At 42.5% G+C, this 21047-nt stretch overlaps 1 protein-coding gene across 1 annotated transcript in view; it reads left to right on the top strand.

Moving 5' to 3' along the window:
• Window positions 1–21047, top strand: part of LOC140282607 (copine-8) — a 106301-nt gene that overhangs the window by 51690 nt on the left and 33564 nt on the right. Inside the window, exons 7-11 of the mRNA XM_072377096.1 lie at window positions 11064–11127; window positions 11462–11565; window positions 15491–15595; window positions 18665–18706; window positions 20701–20776. Of these exons, the coding sequence (XP_072233197.1) occupies window positions 11064–11127; window positions 11462–11565; window positions 15491–15595; window positions 18665–18706; window positions 20701–20776 (391 nt within the window). The remainder of the gene's footprint in view (window positions 1–11063; window positions 11128–11461; window positions 11566–15490; window positions 15596–18664; window positions 18707–20700; window positions 20777–21047) is intronic.

Below are 21047 nucleotides of genomic sequence, written 5' to 3'. Positions count from 1 at the left end.
TGACGGATCAGAAAAGTTTGACTAAAATAGAAGCTCTTTGTCTGAATTTGTTCCCTCTTTGGAGAATGATCAAACAGAGACTCCTACAGGCCCTCTCTGGTCCTTGTTGAGACCAAAGGCCTTAAATTTAGGATGATATTCACTTATTGAACAGGCAGTCGTGTCTCACCGACTGTCCAACAGACTTCTGAGAAGCTCATCCATGGACATAATGTGAGAAAACATCCACCACTTAGTTCTAATGGAGGAAAAACTGTTAAACAAACAGTCGATATATAAGATGAGACAAAGCAAAGTAAAGTTGTCGAGTTATTTTGGTCACAGATGAAAAAGCTCTCGGATCATCCTGCCGGTGGTCATATGTTCTGTAACCATGAGAACAACAGAGCGCCTCCAACTTCACTCCAAAAGAGTCATTTGAACGCACCACGTGACATCAGTGCTTGTTTTAAAGATGTGAGGTGAGCCTCCCCAGGGTGGGTTCAGTGTTTGGGATGCAGTGGAAGGGCTCAGATACGTTAGTTCTCAGGGAAGTTAAGGTGTGGAACTGATAAAGACCTGAGACCAGACCTTTTACAGCCGCCTCCGTCATGTTTGGGACGGATTCCACCCTTTTTATCCTCATTTCAGGCTCCATGATGTGTGTTCCAGGTGTGTTTCACTGCTTCATCAGTGCAGGGAGAACATACCCCGGCTTGTTTCTCCCAGTTTTAGGCAGCATTTAATTTCTGAATAAGCCGAAAAGGAACATGTGGTGATCTTGTGTGTTTGGTCTCAGCTCACAGGATCATTTTGATGAAGTTTAAGCCAAACTAAAGCTCGGGTGAGTGTGGCGTCTGACTTTATAAACTTTATAAACTCCTGCTTTAAACCAAACCCTCCTTTTGATTCAACTAAACCGAACAAAACCAAGTGTGATGATAAAAATCAGATACCTGCGAGTGGGATCAAACTCTGAAACCTTCTCATCTATAATTCGTCACGGACAGAAACATCAACAGGAAACGCTAAAGCAGCTTCATCAGGACACACGGCTTTTATCCTGACAGAGGTGAAGGTGAGAAGTTAAAGCAAAGCTGGCGTGAGGAACCTGATGTGTGTGTTTTCCCTTTTCATGTCAAAGATAACGATGTCGGCCATGTGTGCAGTCGCCATGGTGATTGCAAAGGCAGGTTTCCCACGAAGAGGAAGCAAAAAGGACGGGGAATATGCACTGTGGGTCACTCTAAAGTGCAAAACTATGTTGTCTACCCTGAAAGCTCTTCTCAGGAACCCCACCCCCCCCTTCGCTGTTGGTCATCCATGCAGAAACACCTGCATCTACACATAATTCAGGGCAAAGTTTGATTAAAAATGCTCAAAAAAGCCACAAAAAAGGGACTCGGGTGATTTTTGACTCGCCAGAAACAGACCCAGACCTGAGGTTTGGATCAGAAAAAGGCTGTAAATGGCTGCTGGAAACATCGGACATATGATGTGATGTGGGGCAGAGAAGAAGAAAAGTCAGAGAGAACAGAAGAAGAGAGGCGGGAAGTCAAAGGGTAAAGATAAATATAACATGAAGGACCATCAAATCTGTTTTAAATGATCTCATCGTCCAAGAAGTGATGTGTGGAAACATGGAGAATTAATGCATCTGTCTCATGTAAAAGGTTCAAATTTCTTTAGTTGCATCTATGAAAAACAGCAAAGAAAACACAGTTTGACAGACAGAAAATAGGATTTCTGCAGCAACAAGGTGATTCCCAAAGAGCTATTAGCTGAAAACTTGGCATATCTCAGCATGGTGTGCAGTGTGTCCTTAAAACATTTGAGGAAACTGGACAAGTGGAGGACAAAAGAAGAAGTGTCAGGCCTAAAAAACTATCTCCAGCAGATGAACAGGATCTGAAAGTGATGTCCTTAAGAAAGAGGAAAAAATCCAGCTGTGACCTGACAGGACCTGAGAAATGCATCTGGACCTTCAGCTGATCCATCTACTGTTGGCCCAAGCCTCATCAGAAATGGTCTCCATGGAAGGGTGGCTGTCAAGAAGCCGTTCTTAAGGAAGGGAAACAGGGAGAAAAGGCTGAGCTGTGCCAAATGACACAAGAAGTGGACTGAAAATCAGTGGCAACAGGTCTTATGGAGGGATGAATCCTCCCCAGAGCCCGGACCTCAACATTATTGAAGCAGTGTGGGACCATCTGACAGAGAACGGAACAAAAGGCAGCCCACATCCAAAGAATAGCTTTGGGATGTCCTTCAAGAAGCCTGGAGAACTATTCCTGAAGACTCCTTAAAGAAATGACAGAAAGCTCGTCTCAGAGGGTTCAGGCTGTGTTGGAGAATAAAGGAGCTCAGACCAGAGATTCACTTTAAAGCTGCTGAGAACTGAGAAAAAACTCTGTTTCTGCCTCAGATTCTGGATTTATGTCCATGCTTCAGTTTCACTGTAAAGAACTATATTTATGTTGATATTTGTCTGTTTCCAGCTGGATCAATACTTCTGAACACGGCTGTCGGTTAGTTCTTCCCTCCTTTGGTTTCCCACAGCTCTGACACACAGCAAAGAGTGTTAATCTTCCTGGAATAAAGTCAGTAAAGTAAAAACTTTGAATAGCTGCAGAGCATCATGCTCAGGAGAGCCGTTCACAGAAGAATCAAGTCTGATTGATAAACATTGATTAAAGTCAGGAGGGATTTGGTGCAGAAATAGAAGGAATGTCGACTTGTATTAAAGACAGAGGTGCAGAGACCACAGCTGCCTGTCTGTTCGTGTGAGCCTTCGACTGTCAGACACACACCTGCAGCTGGAGTCCACGGGGGGGCTCTTTAACAATTTTAATGAACACTAATTACAAGTAATTATATTGTTCAGTCAAACTCCGGTGGGCATTGGAGTGTGTGTGAGCAACAAGAGGCGAGATACCCTGACGGGTGCAGGATGTAACAGCAGCTCCCAGCTGACCGGCTGGCAGACTTTTATTCTGAGTTTATTTGGATAAATAGTGCATTTTTTAAAATATTTTATCTAAAAAAAGGAAATAAAGGGTCTCAAATGTATCAGGAACAATGGTTCGACCTGAAAGAAACTAACTTATGACATTTAATTGTTAATCATTAAGTCAGTGACTCACTCAGGAAATAATGAATGATGCTTAAAAAATGAAGGTTAAAAAGAGCAATTTAACCTGCATCAGATGGAGCTTTAACCTGCATCTGATGGAGCTTTAACCTGCATCTGATGGAGCTTTAACCTGCATCTGATGGAGCTTTAACCTGCATCTGATGGAGCTTTAATCTGCATCTGACGGAGCTTTAATCTGCATCTGACGGAGCTTTAAGCTGCATCTGATGGAGCTTTAACCTGCATCTGACGGAGCTTTAAGCTGCATCTGACGGAGCTTTAACCTGCATCTGATGGAGCTTTAAGCTGCATCTGATGGAGCTTTAACCTGCATCTGACGGAGCTTTAAGCTGCATCTGACGGAGCTTTAAGCTGCATCTGATAGAGCTTTAACCTGCATCTGATGGAGCTTTAACCTGCATCTGACGGAGCTTTAAGCTGCATCTGACGGAGCTTTAAGCTGCATCTGACGGAGCTTTAAGCTGCATCTGACGGAGCTTTAACCTGCATCTGATGGAGCTTTAAGCTGCATCTGACGGAGCTTTAAGCTGCATCTGACGGAGCTTTAAGCTGCATCTGATGGAGCTTTAACCTGCATCTGATGGAGCATCTGACGGAGCTTTAAGCTGCATCTGACGGAGCTTTAACCTGCATCTGATGGAGCTTTAACCTGCATCTGACGGAGCTTTAACCTGCATCTGATGGAGCTTTAACCTGCATCTGATGGAGCTTTAACCTGCATCTGACGGAGATTTAAGCTGCATCTGACGGAGCTTTAAGCTGCATCTGACGGAGCTTTAACCTGCATCTGATGGAGCTTTAACCTGCATCTGATGGAGCTTTAAGCTGCATCTGACGGAGCTTTAAGCTGCATCTGACGGAGCTTTAAGCTGCATCTGACGGAGCTTTAAGCTGCATCTGACGGAGCTTTAAGCTGCATCTGATGGAGCTTTAACCTGCATCTGATGGAGCTTTAACCTGCATCTGATGGAGCTTTAACCTGCATCTGATGGAGCTTTAAGCTGCATCTGACGGAGCTTTAAGCTGCATCTGATGGAGCTTTAACCTGCATCTGATGGAGCTTTAACCTGCATCTGATGGAGCTTTAAGCTGCTTCTGATGGAGCTTTAAGCTGCATCTGACGGAGCTTTAACCTGCATCTGACGGAGCTTTAACCTGCATCTGACGGAGCTTTAACCTTCATCTGATGGAGCTTTAAGCTGCTTCTGATGGAGCTTTAAGCTGCTTCTGATGGAGCTTTAACCTGCATCTGATGGAGCTTTAACCTGCATCTGACGGAGCTTTAACCTGCATCTGACGGAGCTTTAACCTTCATCTGATGGAGCTTTAAGCTGCTTCTGATGGAGCTTTAAGCTGCTTCTGATGGAGCTTTAACCTGCATCTGATGGAGCTTTAACCTGCATCTGACGGAGCTTTAACCTGTTTAACATTTTTCTTGCTTAAAGTTCCACAAAAATTTCTAAAACTCCATTAATTCAGCCATTTTTTGGCTTAATCTGACAGTTGCTCAGTTCTGTAGTTTTGGTAGAAACTGAACATATAAAGAAAACAGTTCACACCTAAAGTAAAGCGGTAAAGTTATTTATTCATATATATATATATATAGAATAAGATTAAAGAACAAAGTGTGACTGACAGTAATCAGCTCTGGGAGTAAAATTTAAGATAAGTTCCACACTTTAAATGAAATTAAACGGATTTAATTGTAATCGGTTACAGAAAAAGACTTTCATGTGTCCCTGTGTCTTCTGTCCCCATATTTCCAAACAACATGGAGCAACAAACTTAATATATCGTGGGCTTTGGGTCCTCTGATCATGAAAGACCGCAGTCTCCCGCCGGAGGCGAGCGTTTTAAAAAAACATTTTCCAGGATGGAGAAGGGGGTCGGCCATAATCTGTCCTGCTCGCCTCGATGTCCTGGAGGCATGCGGGTCCCTGAGAGATGACAGGCTGCAGCCGGGGATCTGGCAGCTGCAGCGGTGCAGCACATGGTGATGGAGGAGGTGTGGATGGACTTAGTCACGGTGATGTCACAGCGCCCATCACTAACCCCGTTGAGCTGCTGGAGGGGCTGCATTCCGCTCTGAAACTGCGTTCGTGTACATAAAAGCAGAATTAAATCATCTGCAAGTCTCAGAAACTAATATTTAATCCACAGTAGAACAAAGAAAATTGGATCTTTTATTATTCCATGAATAATAATAACATCTGGAAAGGCTCCATCAGTGCTGAAAGGTATAAACAGGTGTTGGAGCAACATCTGGACCCTTCTTCAGGGAAGGCCTGAAATATTTCAGCAGGAAAAAGCTGAACCACATCCTGAAGAGTCCGGCTGCTGCACCGACCTGCTTCTGTCCAGATGTTTCAAGAGTCCAGCTGCTGCACTGACCTGCTGCAGTCCAGATGTTTCAAGAGTCCAGCTGCTGCACCGACCTGCTGCAGTCCAGATGTTTCAAGAGTCCAGCTGCTGACTGACCTGCTGCACTGACCTGCTGCAGTCCAGATGTTTTAAGAGTCCAGCTGCTGCTCTGTCCAGCTGCTGCTCTGACCTGCTGCAGTCCAGATGTTTCAAGAGTCCAGCAGCTGCACCGACCTGCTGCAGTCCAGATGTTTCAAGAGTCCAGCTGCTGCACCGACCTGTTGCAGTCCAGATGTTTCAAGAGTCCGGCTGCTGCACTGACCTGCTGCAGTCCAGATGTTTCAAGAGTCCAGCTGCTGACTGACCTGCTGCAGTCCAGATGTTTCAAGAGTCCAGCTGTTGCACCGACCTGCTGCAGTCCAGCTGCAGTCCAGATGTTTCACCAGCTGAAAACAGTTAACATACAACAAAGACGAGCCAGGAATCCTCCATCAGACAGGAACGGGACAGCATTCCTCTCCCAGAGGTCCAGCAGCTGGTCTCCTCAGTTCCAGATGTTTACAGATGTTGTTGCTGCTGCACAGTGGGGGAACATTTGTTTTAATTTGCTTTTTCTTAAAGAGATATTTTGGACTTTTTCCATAAAGAGATATTTTGTCCACATTCGGCAGCTCAGACACATAAAAAGCTGAGTTCTGAAGCATGTTCCTGAAAACCTTCAGGATGACTTTAGCTCTGAAAACGTCGGAGCTCAGCTGTTTTCCGGCAGAATTGGTCCCTGATTCTCCAAACTGAGAGCGCTCTGCTGCAGGTAAAACACCTGAGGTGAAGCACAGCAGAAACACCGCTCAGGGCTTGTTATTTTGTTGAAAAACCAGCCTGATTCTGTAACAACTGGAGACATTTTTCTGTGAACCGAGGCATTTTATTACAAACTGCCACTTTGTGCTTCTTCCTCTTTCTTTTTCCTCCTTTTTGCCGCCCTTTTTTTACTTGCCCTTTTACGCCCTTTCTTTTGTCCTAACTTCCCCTCTTCGGTTACCAGGAATAAGATCTCAGCGCTCATTTTAAGCGGTGTGTTCAGGGTCGGCGTGGAGCTGTTGAAAAGCCGACAGTTTTAGATACGAATGAGCCGAGAAAACTCAGACGCACACAAAGCAGATGGCTGTGAATACGAGCCTGATTGTACAACAAGGACAAAGACATGTCACATGGATTTCATGTCAGTGCTCCTTTTGTGAGGGAGCATTGTGCTTATGAGCTGCCTTTTGTGTCTGCTCATGGATCCCATTCAGATGTTCCACCTTCAGTGGGTATATAATGAAAATTACATGCGTGTGTGTTGCACCGCAGTTACTTAATTATCCATCTCTTAAGAGGCCATGATTGCAGATCCATGTGTCTTGATTAGAGAATTCAGTGTTTCTCCACCTTCTCGTGTTTGATAAACTAAAACGAGGACTTTGACTGTAAAGGAAAACTTTATTTAAATCAAGGAGGATTTACAAGTGACAAGTAACGAAGAAGAGTTTTTAGCGTTCAGGAATGTGGGCGCCGATGGGGGCGGGGCCTATTTATGTTGGCAGACTTGCACTCATATCCATGGGCAGGTAGATGGTGGGGGAGGATTTTCGTTCTCTTCCTTTTGATCAATCAGAAAATCGAAGCATTTGAAGTTCTGATATTTGATTTAATTTAACTTTAATTCAGAGAGGTTTGGATATTCTTCTTCCATCTCACATGCAGAACACGTGTGTGCAACCAAATTTAAAGCATTTTCTCAACCAAATAGGGAACTTTCTTCAGATAAAAAGACTAAATCCAGTGCAGTTTGGCTTTGAGTAAGCTCCTCCCCCAGATAATGAAGCCCCTCTTCCGGATGATGGAGCTCCTCCTCCATATGATGTAACCCCGCCCCCATATTATGTAGCTCCTTTTCGTATGATGTAGCTCCTCCCCCTGGATGGTGTAACCCCGCCCCCATAGTATGTAGCCCCTCCACCGGATGGTGGAGCTCCTCCCCCCTGGATGGTGGAGCTCCTCCCTCCAGATGGTGGAGCTCCTCCCCCCAGATGATGGAGCTCCTCCCCCCATCTCTAAGGCTGAGCCCCGCCCCCCTCTGAAGGAACTCATTTCAGCCGCTTGTATCCACGACCTCCTTCTTTGGGTCAGAACCCAGATCTGTGAGCTCAGGTGAGGGTTGGAACAAAGATGGAGCAGGAACCTGAAAGCTTCTCCTTCCGGCTCAGCTTCACCAAACGGACCGGAGCAGCGCCCTCATTACTGCTGACGAAGCCCCGATCCGTCTGTCCATCTCTGATCCAACTCACCATCACTGGGAACCAGGTCCAGAGATGCTGAAACTGCTCCAGCTGAGGCAGAGACTCATCCCGACCCGGAGGTTCAGAACCAGGGCCTCAGATCTGATAGCTTGTAGTTTCATAGTAAAGCTTAAAATAGACCACATTATCTGAAGCTAATATTAGCTACGCTACGTTTACATGAACAACCTGACAGAGATCTTACTCTGTTCTCCTTTCCTCTAAAGGAAATTAATTGTGATTATAAAGTAGAAGTTAGCAGCCTTATTTGTTTTACCTGTGAGGTAAAACTTCACCGTTTTAAAGCTAGATTAGGTTTAGCTGTCGGAGGCTGCGAGTGTCCAAACGTAGCAGGACTGAGCAAGAAGAAAAGAGGTTATTATTGATCTGTGGAAGGCTGGAACTGGAGAGGGTTGAAACATCTGGAAACAACTGATAGACTTAGCCACCAAAATATCCTCTCTAAGTTGATAATCTCTCTTGGGGGAAGTTAATAAATCATCTTTTTCTTTATCGTTCCCCTGACTTTTCCTCTCTGTCTGCTTCTCGATGATCTTTCCTTGGCTTTGCACACATGATGCATATAAACGATGTGACCCCAGATCTCTGTGCCGTCTGGGAATAAAAGGCAGTGAGAATAAGGGGGCAAAGAGGTCATTTCTTCCCGTGTGGTCTGATGTTTGAGCTTTTCTTCCCTGCTTCACATTTCCTGGAGGATGTACTTTTCGAGGTTTTTCAAGGAAAAAGAAAGTAAAGCTTTCAGCTCATTTGCTCCAGTATCTGTTTCATTTTAATAAATATGATATTTCAGAAGCATGTTCCTCTCAGAGCTGGAGTAAAAGCAGAATTTGAATTACAGTTACGCAGAGGTCCTCGACCCCAATTCCGGGCTTTCTAAGTAACTGCCTGAGTCGATTTCTGCCAGATGGGTCTCTCATGGCAGAGCTCATCACTTTTAGATTTCAGGACCCATCAGGAGTGAAGTCAGATTATGTCATCGTGCTCTGCTGCTCAGCCATGGATAACTTCTTTCAACCACTTACAATGTGCTGGGCTGAGGTTGTGCAGAGGAAATACAACATGATGACGTTATTGTTTAAACCTGGTCTTAATCCAGAGGGTTTAATATGGCGTCGGCCCCCCCTTTGCTGCTATAACAGCTTCAACTCTTCAGCTTTCCACAAGGTTCAGGAGTGTTTATGGGAGTTTTTGACCTTTCTTCCAGAAGTCTGGCTCTCAGTCTCTGCTCTAATTCATTCCAAAGGTGTTCTACCGGGCTGAGGTCAGGTTCTTCCACACCAAACTGGCTCATCCAGGTCTTTATGGACCTTGTTTTGTGCTCTGATGTGCAGCCATGTTGGAGCAGGAAGGGTCCATCCCCAAACTGTTTCCACAGAGTTGGGAGCATGAAATGGTCCAAAATCTCTTGGTATCTGAAGCATTCAGAGTTCCTTTCACTGGAACTAAGGGGCCAAGCCCAGCTCCTGAAGAACAGCCCCACACCATAATCCCCCCTCCACCAAACTTTACACTCGGCACAATGCAGTCAGATGAGTACCGTTCCCCTGGCAACCGCCAAACCCAGACTCCTCCATCAGAAGCGTGATTCGTCCCTCCAGAGAAGGCGTCTCCACTGCTGTAGAGTCCAGCGGCGGCAGCTTTACACGCTGCATCCCACGCTTTGCATTGCACCTGGTGATGTGTGGCTTGGATGCAGTTACCATGGAAACCCATTCCATGAAGCTCTCTACGCTCTGTTCTTGAGCTGATCTGAAGGCCTCATGAAGGTTGGAGGTCTGTAGCGATCGACTCTGCAGAAAGTCGGCGACCTCTGACCCCGCTCTGTCATCTTACCTGGCCGACCACTTCCTGGCTGAGCTGCTGTCGTTCCCAACGCTTCCACTCTGTTATAATCCCACCAACAGCTGACTGGAATACTTAGCAGTGAGGAAACTTCACGACTTGTTGCGCAGGTGGCCTCCTTTCACGGCACCACGCTGGAACTCACTGAGCTCCTGAGAGCGACCCGATCTTTCACAGTTTGTAGCAGCAGTCTGCAGCCGAGGTGCTTGGATTCAGACACCTGTGGCCACAGAAGGGATCTATTCTAGACATTCTGTGATATAAAGGCACGTAATGGTTGTTTTCAGCTCTTTTTCTTTTCTTGAGCCCAGAGTTCAGCTGTCTGCTCACTGCTCGGTCCTTAAAGCTCAGTTCAACTGTCAGAAATCTGGGAGTGACCTTTGACCTTTGACAGTCATCTGAAGTTTGACAAACAAATTAATAATGTTGTCAGGACGAGTTTTTTCCAGTTGCGTCTCCTGGCCAAAGTTAAAATGTTTTTAAGCCTCCCTGCCCTGATAAGTTCAAGGTTAGACTACAGTAATGGACTTTATGTCGGCGTCTCCCAGACTTCTCTCAGTCGCCTTCAGCTGGTGCAAAATGCTGCTGCTGCCCGTCTTTAACCAACACTAACAGACCTGTGCACATCACTCCTGTTCTTAACTCCCTTCACTGGCTTCCTGTCCTTTATAGAACTGATTTTAAACTTTTAAAGTTTGTTTTTAAAGCTCTTAACGGCCTCACCCCATCGTATTTATCTGAGCTTTTAACTGTAACCCTGGCAGAGCTCTGAGGTCAACAAATCAACTTCTGCTGGAAGTGTTCAGGTCAAAATAAAAGCCCTGGGGTGACCGAGCCTTTTCTGCTGCTGCCCCCAGGCTCTGGAATAAGCCCCCCCCCCCCCCGAGATGCATCTTATTTCTGACCTGGGCCTCTTTAAATCTGGACTAAAAACATACTTATTTCAGATGGCTTTTAATACCCAGTAGTATGGTGACACTTTTATTTTATCTTATTCAATTTTGCTGTATTTTATTGCGTTTGCTGTTATTTTATTGTTTTGTACTTATTCTTTTCTTTATTTATTATCTGCTGTAAAGCGAAATTGATAAATAAATTACAATTACATTTACATTAAAGATTTTACAACTTCACAGTGAATATAAACACATTTAATGTAAATTAAATGCAGACATCTGTCATATCTAATGTGGCACAGCATGAATATGATCATCAATGAGAATTTATTTGCTTTAGTTCTGGACGGGACAAGTTCCGGAGGATTTTTGTATGTGAGGCGTCTTCTGATTATTATTAGGAGGCGGGGCACGTGTGGCGTAAACCACGTGGTCGTGCCGCCGTCCCGTGACTGCGACCTGAAGCCGTGTTGTGTTTTGTGTCGTCTGCAGGGGCATTCCAGGGAAGAAGTGTGGGACCATCATTGTAAAAGCAGAGGAGCTGAACAACTGCAGGGTGAGTGCCGGGATGTTCCCACAAGAGCACAAAACAAAGCAAAAGATACGAAATCGAATGATAAGAAGAGTTCATCTGCACTTCTGTCATCATTTGAGTCCCATTTTTTAGCTTCAGTACACAGAATAAAGCAGAAAAATGTATTTATTTGACATTCTATTAAATTTTTTTTGTTAAAATGATTTAACTTCAGTTGCATTTATCATCATTTAACATTTTCATTCAGCCGTTTCTGTATTTTTGGTTTACAGCTGCGTTGGTTGGTCATGAAATGGAGATCCAGGGGGTCAGCTTTCCTGACTCATATCTGTTCTTTGTTGTCTCTGCTCACAAGGAATCAGTGATGATGCAATTCTGTGGAAACAAGTTGGACAAAAAGGATTTCTTTGGCAAGTCCGATCCCTTCCTGGTCTTCTACAGGAGCAACGAGGACGGCACGTGAGTTCCCCTCCTTCACGTTCCTTCCCTCCTTCCTCTTTCATGTTCGGTTTAATCCTTCCCCACATCCAAAGGAAATGGCTTTCATTGATTTGCCTCAGATCAAAGGAAATGCTGCCTGTTTAAGCATGTGGGGAGGTGGCAGTGTGTGTGTGTGTGTGGAAGCAGGGGGTATTGGACAAGTGCAGCGCTGTGGTCTGTGTGAAAAGATTTTAGATGTGAGGGTGTGTTCGATCCAGCCCTGTCGGCGCTCTCTGCCATCCCGCAGTGTGTTACAAGTCAGATAAGACTTGGTGCTCTGAGGGTGGAAAATACCAACTCCACCTGCCAGCGAGAGGCACTAATGAAATTACCTCTTTCAGTGGGTGTGTGTGTGCAGCTTCCACAGCTGTCCACTTTCATCGAGTGGACAGAACCGAGAGGAAAATGACTCGTCCGTCTTATTAGATTAACGTCGATGTGAAACGCAAACTCATTGCCACGGTTGTTGTTTGCATCTCTATGCATTATGGGAAGTGACGTCAGCTGACTCTGGTCCTGAGAGGTTGTGCAAACAGCTCCAGCTTCTCCCACCAGCTCATTGAGCTCAGCAGCATGAAGGGCTTTGTCCCTTTAGCTGAGACTCATGGAACTGTTTCGGTAAAGATCAGGTCGGGATGAGTTTGACCTTTGACCTCCTTCCCGGGTGCTCACACCAAAAGCGTCTTGAGCGGCCATTAATTTTCAATGTAAGCTGGCGCCGATGAGCGGCCGGCGTTGTGAGCTTCGAAAGTTGAGAAAGGCTCAACTTTATGCAAATGAGCAGCCGATCTGGATTCCGAAGGCGGAAAAAAGGTGGAAAAGAGTAAAAACCATGGAGGAGAAACCTATTATTATTGTCACGGTTTATTTTCCGTTCCATGTCTTGTCTCGTCACTTCCTGTTTTATTTTGAAGTATTAACAACTCCTCTCGTTTCAGGTAACTTGCCCTTCCTCCCGTGTCATGCGTCTCATTGTCTTCCCTGATTCCAAAGTGTTTCCACCTGTTCCCCTTGGTCCCTCATGTGTTGAAATAGTCTGCGTTTCCCTTGTCTCGTCGCCAGTATGTTGTCTGCATTTGAGCGTCATTACCAGCCACTCTCCTTGTCTTGAACCCACAGTTTCCACGAGCCTGCAGTGAGCGACTCTCCTGTAGTGCGTCTTGTTTTGTAATTTATTCTTGTTCCATATTTTTCGTTGTTACTTGTCATGGTCGCCTCCGTTAAAGGAGAGCTTTCAGTTAAAGTTTCATAGAGCCTCTGTTATTGTAAAGAGTGCGCCTTTGTTTTATTCCGCCTCACTTTGAGAGCGTGACTTTGCTTTGTTAAGAGTTCGTAGCTTTTGGTTTTCCTCCCGTTGTGGAGAGATTTTACCTTTGTTAACTTTCATAGCCGCGCTCCTCCTCCCTCGTAGATACGGAGGAGAGCGCTTAGGCGTTTATAGCCTTTTTGTTTGCACTGCTGGGAGATCGCCCTGCAGTGATCTTGTCTTGTGCTGATAATAAAACCTCTTGAAACCACACGACCCTGCACCTGCGTCCTGAATCCCTCTCTGGTACTGACAATTATAAACTTACTATTGCTGGAACCGATGTATAGATTAATTATTAAATATGCCTGCTATCTGAAAGCCACGCCCCTTTGGCAGCTCAAGACGTTTTTGGTGTGAGCGCCCGGTTATGTGGTTTGCTTTGAAGACACCGGACGACCTTGACTGAGACCCAGTGGATAGAAGCTGTTTAACTCCCGTCTCTCATCAGTGACACCTGAGTACATCACACTCGGGTTATGTGGTTTGCTTTGAAGACACCGGACGACCTTGACTGAGACTCAGTGGATAGAAGCTGTTTAACTCCCGTCTCTCATCAGTGACACCTGAGTACATCACACTCGGGTTATGTGGTTTGCTTTGAAGACGCTCATCACTACTCTCCCATAAATCTCTTCTTTAGACGGAGCTTTTCTCGCAGGCTTTTCCAGCCTTAACTGCTTTTTATGTATTTTTATTCATTGTTTTTATTCCCGGTAATCGTCTATTGTGTCCCGATTGTGTTTAATGATGCTTGTTCAGCACTTCAGCTGTGATGTGTTTTTAAATGAGCTTGACACAAGCCCCCGTGTGGATTGAATTACACAGAAAATATGGGCACCTGACTTTTTGAAGGTCATTGTTACAAGTGCTGCATTCACAGTGTTATGCTCCTGAATCTCATTCTTCTTCATATTTAGTTAAATTACCATCTGACAGCACAGTGTGGGAGATAATGATAGGCACAACATTTGGTGGTAGTTTATATTATAACTATATCTTGTACAAAAAGTACAGGATGCCGAGAATCATAATGAATTTATTATCAAAAAACAGAAGCTGCCTTCCAATCCACAATGTGCATCAACAGCATCCCCACTTCCTGCTAAGGGAATGTTAAATAAGGGAGTTTCCCACAGAAAAGTTCCTCCATTTGAAGCACACATGCAACACAACTTATCTTGTGTTACTCTGATCACCCAACATACCTCTTACTGCTGCTGGTGTGATTTAAACACCAAAAGCTAATGTTAGTTCCAGTCGTTTAGCTAGCCAAACCGGAGTTAGCTTAGCTTGCTAACAGGCTAGTTTTAATGTTAGCACTAGCTTGTTTTCCTGAGGGTATTTAATCATTTTTATACACTTTTAAACATAGTTGTTTGTTGTTTTGTCACTTAATCTCATAAATCACATCAATAAAGACAGGGTTATTAAATTATTTTGACTAAAACATTAAAACTTTTTTCTTTTTTTGTCTTTTTAGTTAGGAACTCAAGTGAGATGCAGTGACCGATGGTATAAGATTTGTTTTCAGCTTGATGTGAAGTAAAGAACAGTTGTTCAGTTCTTCCCAACAAAGTTCTCAGTTCCCTTTGAACCGAGTGTTTCTCCTTCCTATGATTTGAAATCTTAACATTGCTGAATTCACTTCTCAGGCTACTTCTGGATAACAGCCGACAAAAGTGTCACACACTGCAGCTTCATTTTCTACTTTATCTTATCAATGCTTCTACTCTCAGATCTTGATAGAATTTATGATTTTCAGCACCCTAATGAAAAATTGTATTATTTAACCGCACTATTGTGGCCTCTGGCTCATGAAAAACATACTTATTTCAGATGGCTTTTAATACCCAGTAGTATGGTGACTCTTTTATATTATCTTATTCAATTTTGCTGTATTTTATTGCGTTTCCTGTTATTTTATCGTTTTGTACTTATTCTTTTCTTTATTTACTATCTGCTGTAAAGCACTTTGGTACCGAAATGGATTGTTGTAAAGGGCTGTATAAATAAATTACATTTACATTTACATGAACACAAATCTTGAGCAAGACCTGGAGTATGTAAAACCCTCTTCTGTTTGTTTTTTATTTATCTATAACCAAAACCTCACGTCTTCTCGTTGATAAATTCATAAAGTACATAAGGGGACTTGGTGAATACACAGTAGAAGACCTTTACAAAGTTGTTTTTGCTCCTTTTTTATCACTACAAAAGCTGTAAAGACTTGCTGTACTTCCCTTGTTGCTTTGAGATTACAAACTAAATTCTATAGATATTTTCTCCTCGGCTGGCCTTTAATTGTTGTAACACCATCAGAACAGTAACTGTCAAGCAAAGCTGCAAACTTCACTGATTCAGAACACTTTGCTCAACTAAAGCAAAGGTGGCCTCCTTAATTCAAAATATGTTGACTACATTTCAGGGTTTTTGAAATGAGAAATTTCATGTGTTTCTCTCAATGTGTTTAGTAGGAGAGGTTAATTAGAGCATATTCAGTCCAATAAGTCACAAATGGCATTTTCTCTCCCTGTTAATGTATTTTCTGCTCATGAAAGATCTTCCACTCTTCTACTTTTTACATTCTCTCTACAGGTTTACCATCTGCCACAAGACAGAGGTGGTGAAGAACACTCTGAACCCCGTGTGGCAAGCCTTTAAAATCCCTGTGCGAGCTCTTTGCAACGGTGATTACGACAGGTAAGCCACAGCTTAAATGCAGCGCAACAACAAAGACAACCATTATGTTCAGTATCAGGCTTACAGACGATACGAGCAACCCTGAAGATGTTCTGAATGTTCCTGCAGTGTCTAATGGCCTCTTCAGCCTGCGTAACATAAAACGTCTGGTTATGGTTTACAAATGAGGTTCAAGTCTCATCATCTTTTGGAAAAACAAATGTAACAATATGTTCACATGTAGGTTTAAAGATGTGTTACATATTCGTTTTTAGGGTTAATTTCAACTGATAAAATAGTCGTTACATTATTCATCTGACAGGGAAACAGTAAGTCAATAAAAACTGCATAAACATGACTCTGCAAACCCCCTTTGTCTGAAAAATGTGTGCTCTGTGTTTTGAGGAAATACAGAAATAAGCACTTTCAGGATTCCATACAGTGTGAATGAATAATGCATGAAGCCGCTCAGGAGAAATATTTGTGTTTGTAAGTTTGAGCAGCATCGCTAAGTGTTGATGCTTGTTTTGCATACTTTATGCAGTACTGTGCAAACATTTGGAGCCACTCCTCTTTACACACTGCCAGGAAAAGAAGAAATAGGTGCAGTAATTTACTCAGACATGTGCAAACATAAACAGAAATACAGTTTATAAGGCAGTTTGTACAGCTCTAACAAGTTTGAAAGTCAATATTTAGTGTGACTGCATTTATTCTTCAACACAGCCTGAACCCTCTTAGACAAGAAAAATGTCTTTTATGGAAGATTTGTGGATTCAACTTGTCGGGACACTGAGGTGCAAATGGCTTATTTGGCATTTTCCGCAGAAATTTAAAGTTCTGCTTAAATGAAACATTCGTCTATCATTTATTTCTTAAATTTATAGCTCTTATAGCATCATTTATTGAAGTATATTCTTGGTGTTTTCAAAGCACCCACAATTTTTAAGGCAAGGCAAGTTTATTTGTAGAGCACAATTCATACTTGAGGCAATTCACAAGCTGTATTTCCTGGTTCTGGTCAGGACTTGAGCAGCAGCGTTCTGGATGTCCTGCAGCTGTCTTACAGCCTGTTTAGAGCCCAGTGAGCAGCTGTTACAGTAGTCCAACCTGCTGGAGACAAACGCATGGATTAGCCTTTCTAAGTCTGGTTTAGACACTATTCCTTTGATTCTGACAATGTTTTTAGATGGTAAAAAGCTGCTGATGTTATTGATTTAATGTGGCTGTTAAAGTTCAGGTCTGAGTCCAATATTACCCCCAGATTTCTAACCTGATTATTAGGTTTTAGGGAGAGAGTTTCAAGGTGACTGATAACACTTTCTCTTTGTTTCTGTGGGCCACAAACAACGATTTCAGTTTGGAGTTTAGCTGGAGAAAACTTTTTTGCATCCACACACTGATCTGTTCGATGCAGCGACCCAATGTATCTACAGGCCCGTGTTCTCCTGCCATCAGTGACACGTAGATCTGAGTGTCATCTGCATAGTTGTGGTAGGACACATTATAGCTGCATATTAGCTGGCCTAATGGGAGCATGTACGGATTGAACTATAGGGGTCCCATGATTGACCCCTGGGGAACCCCACAGGTCACAGCCATTTGATCTGAGACACAGTTACCAATTTCAACTAAATACTTCCTGTCCTCGAAGTAAGACTTGAACCAGTTTTACTGCATCTTGAGGACTTTGTAGAGCAAATCTGAAGAGCAACGTTATATATTTAAATGTTTTATTTTCCCACTTTTGTAAAGTTTTAGCATCATAATGCATCATAAAACTGGTAATCTAAATTACCAGTTTGAATGGCCACAAGCTTCTTTTTCTCCAATGATCTGTAAAAGATATAATGTAAACAATACAAATGCAATCACTTTGTTTTCTAAATTAGAGAAAGACTCTTTCTAAGACTGAGAAACAAGCATTCATCAATCATATCTAAGAATCTTTTTACAAATTATGCAAAAACAAAATACTGTCCGTTCTGATTTCTTTAACTATCAGTTTAGAAAACAAATAAGTAGATAAAGTGTAGAGAGTAGGGTTTATCTCTGCTGAGCTAACAGACAGCCGCATTGATCTGAAGTTCGGTCCAATCGGCTTATTGTGGGGAGTTGACTCGCACCATTTCTTATCAACGGGAGGCTGAGGAAGCTGCTCATACGGGACAAACACACAAGCATTGAGTTTGTGTGTCTGCAGCCTGGGAAAAGAGATAAGAGGAAGCTCGAGTTGGCAAACAATAGAGAACTGTGTCTTTCTGCTCATGGGTGCTCCGGTGGGCCTCTGGCAGTGAGGCCACAAGTGAAAACATTGTCAGTTTTGTGTCACATCAACACCAACACCGACTTTAATGAGACGCACACGTAAACAGATGAAAGTGCGTAGACATCTCCACAGACAGATCTGCACAGATCGGCTTCTCTGGAGGACAGAGTGGTACACTAACCAGGACATCCATTCATCCCGAGAGTGGCCATTATTATCAGGAAGCCCATTCCCTCTCCTTTATGGCTTTGTTCCCTTTAATGTGGCTCTGGCTCTCCCTTTAATGACTCGTATTTCCACTCGCTCTCGCACTGAGAGATGAGCGGGATGGAAAAGTGCAGCTCTGATTTGAGCAGACAGAATTTGAAAGGATGTTCGAGTTGGAAGGTGTCTGGTTACAAACTTTACACATTAATACATGAGAGTGTTTAAGATTCGATCTGTCTTTGCTTTTTACGGTCAAAATGAAAACCTTAATTAACCGAGAGTCCTGCTCCCCGGCAGGGTGACTTTGTTTTAATTTACTGTTTGTTCTCTTATCTCTTTCGCCTTTGTCAGGGAGAAATTACCCTTCTGTGTCTACGTCTTTCCAGTTTCCTCATAAGGAGTGAATATTAGCAGAGATATATACAGGGACAGGTGGACACCGTGGTTAAATAAGGATAAACTGGAGAATGGATCTGCTCCATGAGAAATCAGCTTTAGTTTCATTTAACACCTCCATCTTTTACTGCGTTACATGATGCAACGAAGGACTCTTCAGGAATATAAAGAACAGTTTATCTGTAAAATCTGGTAAAATCTTGTGTCTCTTCCAACAGAACAATCAAGGTTGAGGTGTACGACTGGGACAGAGACGGCAGGTAAATTCTCTGAATGTTTTTCTGTCAAATTACAGCCTGCAGCATCACTATCATCAGTTAAGTGGCAACTTCTGGTGAAATGAGGTGGAACCAGAGCCATTTTCACAGGCATCAGTAAAGATTTTAGCATGTTTTTCATATTAAAAACGTGGGCTAAGAAGCTTATGTTTGGATGAGTTAAACATACGGAGACTTGTCTTTCTTACTGTTGCTGCATTAGTTAATGAAGTGAATAATAAAGCACTAAAACCCCCCATAATAACTAAAGTCTTCAGCTAAAACTGGTGGCTTTTAAATTTCTGGTTAAAAAAAGTAAATAAACAGGTTAGGAAGGCCACGCCCTTTTCAAAGCTAGTATCATGGTACTGGCTTTGTCTGCTTAGTCTGCTCTGATTGGTCGTCTTCAATGGCCTGTCAGGCTCCACCAATCATTTCTTACCAGCTTTGCTTAAGTTCGAAATTCAAATTTCATTTGGCACAAAATTAGTGCACATATCAGTATGAGTCATCTACATTTTTCATAATCCAAAATTGATTAAGATTACCCATAAAACAGATTTTTTAAATGTTTTCTTCTTAATTTGGACCAATCTACTGGCTCTGGAAGCACTTCCAAAGCCAAGCTCATATTTTCTAATGTAAACACTGTTTTTTTTTATGTATTTTTTGCAACAAAGATGAAATTGTGCAACATTAGAGCGCTTAAATCTGTCATTATTATGTCATACATTTGTGCTATGGAGGACTGAAACTGTCAAAATTTAAAATAAATAATCTAAAATATATAAATAGCTTAATTTAGAAGTTTATATGATGATAGATGATACCAAAATTAAAATAAACATTAAGATACGAAAAATAATCAAACAGAATGTGAAATAAGTATATTTTCCGCTTTGATTTTCAACTGCATTAATTTAAATTTGTGTTAATGTTGCTGTTTATTTACTTTTGCACTTAGTTTTTAATTTAATTTATTATTTTGATTTGAATATATTTAGTTTCCTTCTTTGTTAATTAGTTTTTTTACTGTTTATTTCTGTATTAGTTCCCTTTACATCGTACTGATCTACGTATTCCCTTATTTCTTGATTTAAATTTTATTTCACCGAACTGATTTTACTTCTCTGTCATTTCCTCTTTGCATTTTCTCCATCTTATTTCTCTCAGCCCACTTATTTCCATGTTTTCTTTTTACTCATCCGTTATGCAAATGAGGGGGCGGGGCTTCAGATTGTCTCACTGGCTCATGGTTACGGGTTGAATTAAAGCAGAAAAATGTCATTCTAAGACATTCTGTCCGATGATTTTTGTATAACTTAATCGAAATAATCATATAAAGTTATTTATTTAGCCATTTATACATTTTTGTATTTATTTTGGATTATGGCAGCTTCAGTCCTCCATATGATGTTGTCGAAACCTGCATCCTGATATTTACGTGGATGTTTCTTTGCCACATCGAACACTTTTGCTCACCAGTTTGGTTTTAATAACATGATAGATATTAATCCGACATATTCCCACTGATAACCTCAGAGCCTGTAATCACACAGCGATGCATTTCCTTTTTACCGTGTGTCTTGATTACATTAATATTTAACATGTCAGCTGTCTGTTGTGCTCATTTAATCCCATTCGCACATAATTAACAGCGGCCTGTTTTCAGTAGGTAAGGAAGCTGAGTGCAGCAGCAGCATCTGGATTCTGTCACACAAAACGAGAAAAACGGGAGTTATTCTTCCATTATTTCTACTTTATCTCACAAAACTGATTTTAACAAGGTGTTTGGGGGGGTGTGAGACTCAGTGCTTTGACACTAACAATAACCCTAACCCTCATTTTTGTTTCCCTCAATAAAATGATCCAAGTTTGCTTTTAAAAACTCGTTTGCTCTCGTCAGTGTGTTCTGGGTTTTTACTTCTGGGATGGACGTGTCACTGTTTGGAGCTGTTTACCGAGTAAATTGTCTTTTTCCTCGCCTCATTCTGCAGTCATGACTTCATCGGAGAGTTCAGCACCTGCTACAGAGAACTGTCCAGAGGACAGAGCCAGTTCAACGTCTACGAGGTGAGCTTTTGTGTACAGGTGTGTTCACATCTGTGCACCTCATGAGCAGCTGCTGGGTCTGGTTCTTCTTCTGCAGATATAAAACACTGTATTTAAAATAATTAGCTTTAAAAGCTGTGAGAATGACATTTTACTGCAGTATTTACATGCTAAACCCAACTAAATAACTGGTCTGACAGTGTGACGTGAGAAAGCAGCAGTTTACCCCACCGTGAACATTATTTTATACATTATATTTCATTCTGGGATGAGACTGAACGCCTCCCAAACG

This window comes from Leuresthes tenuis, unplaced genomic scaffold, assembly GCF_036924035.1.
Source record: "Leuresthes tenuis unplaced genomic scaffold, fLeuTen1.0.hap1 SCAF_23, whole genome shotgun sequence".
NCBI lineage: Eukaryota > Metazoa > Chordata > Actinopteri > Atheriniformes > Atherinopsidae > Leuresthes > Leuresthes tenuis.
The sequence above is the reverse complement of the archived record's forward strand: the minus strand, read 5'-3'. Positions and strand labels throughout refer to the sequence as shown.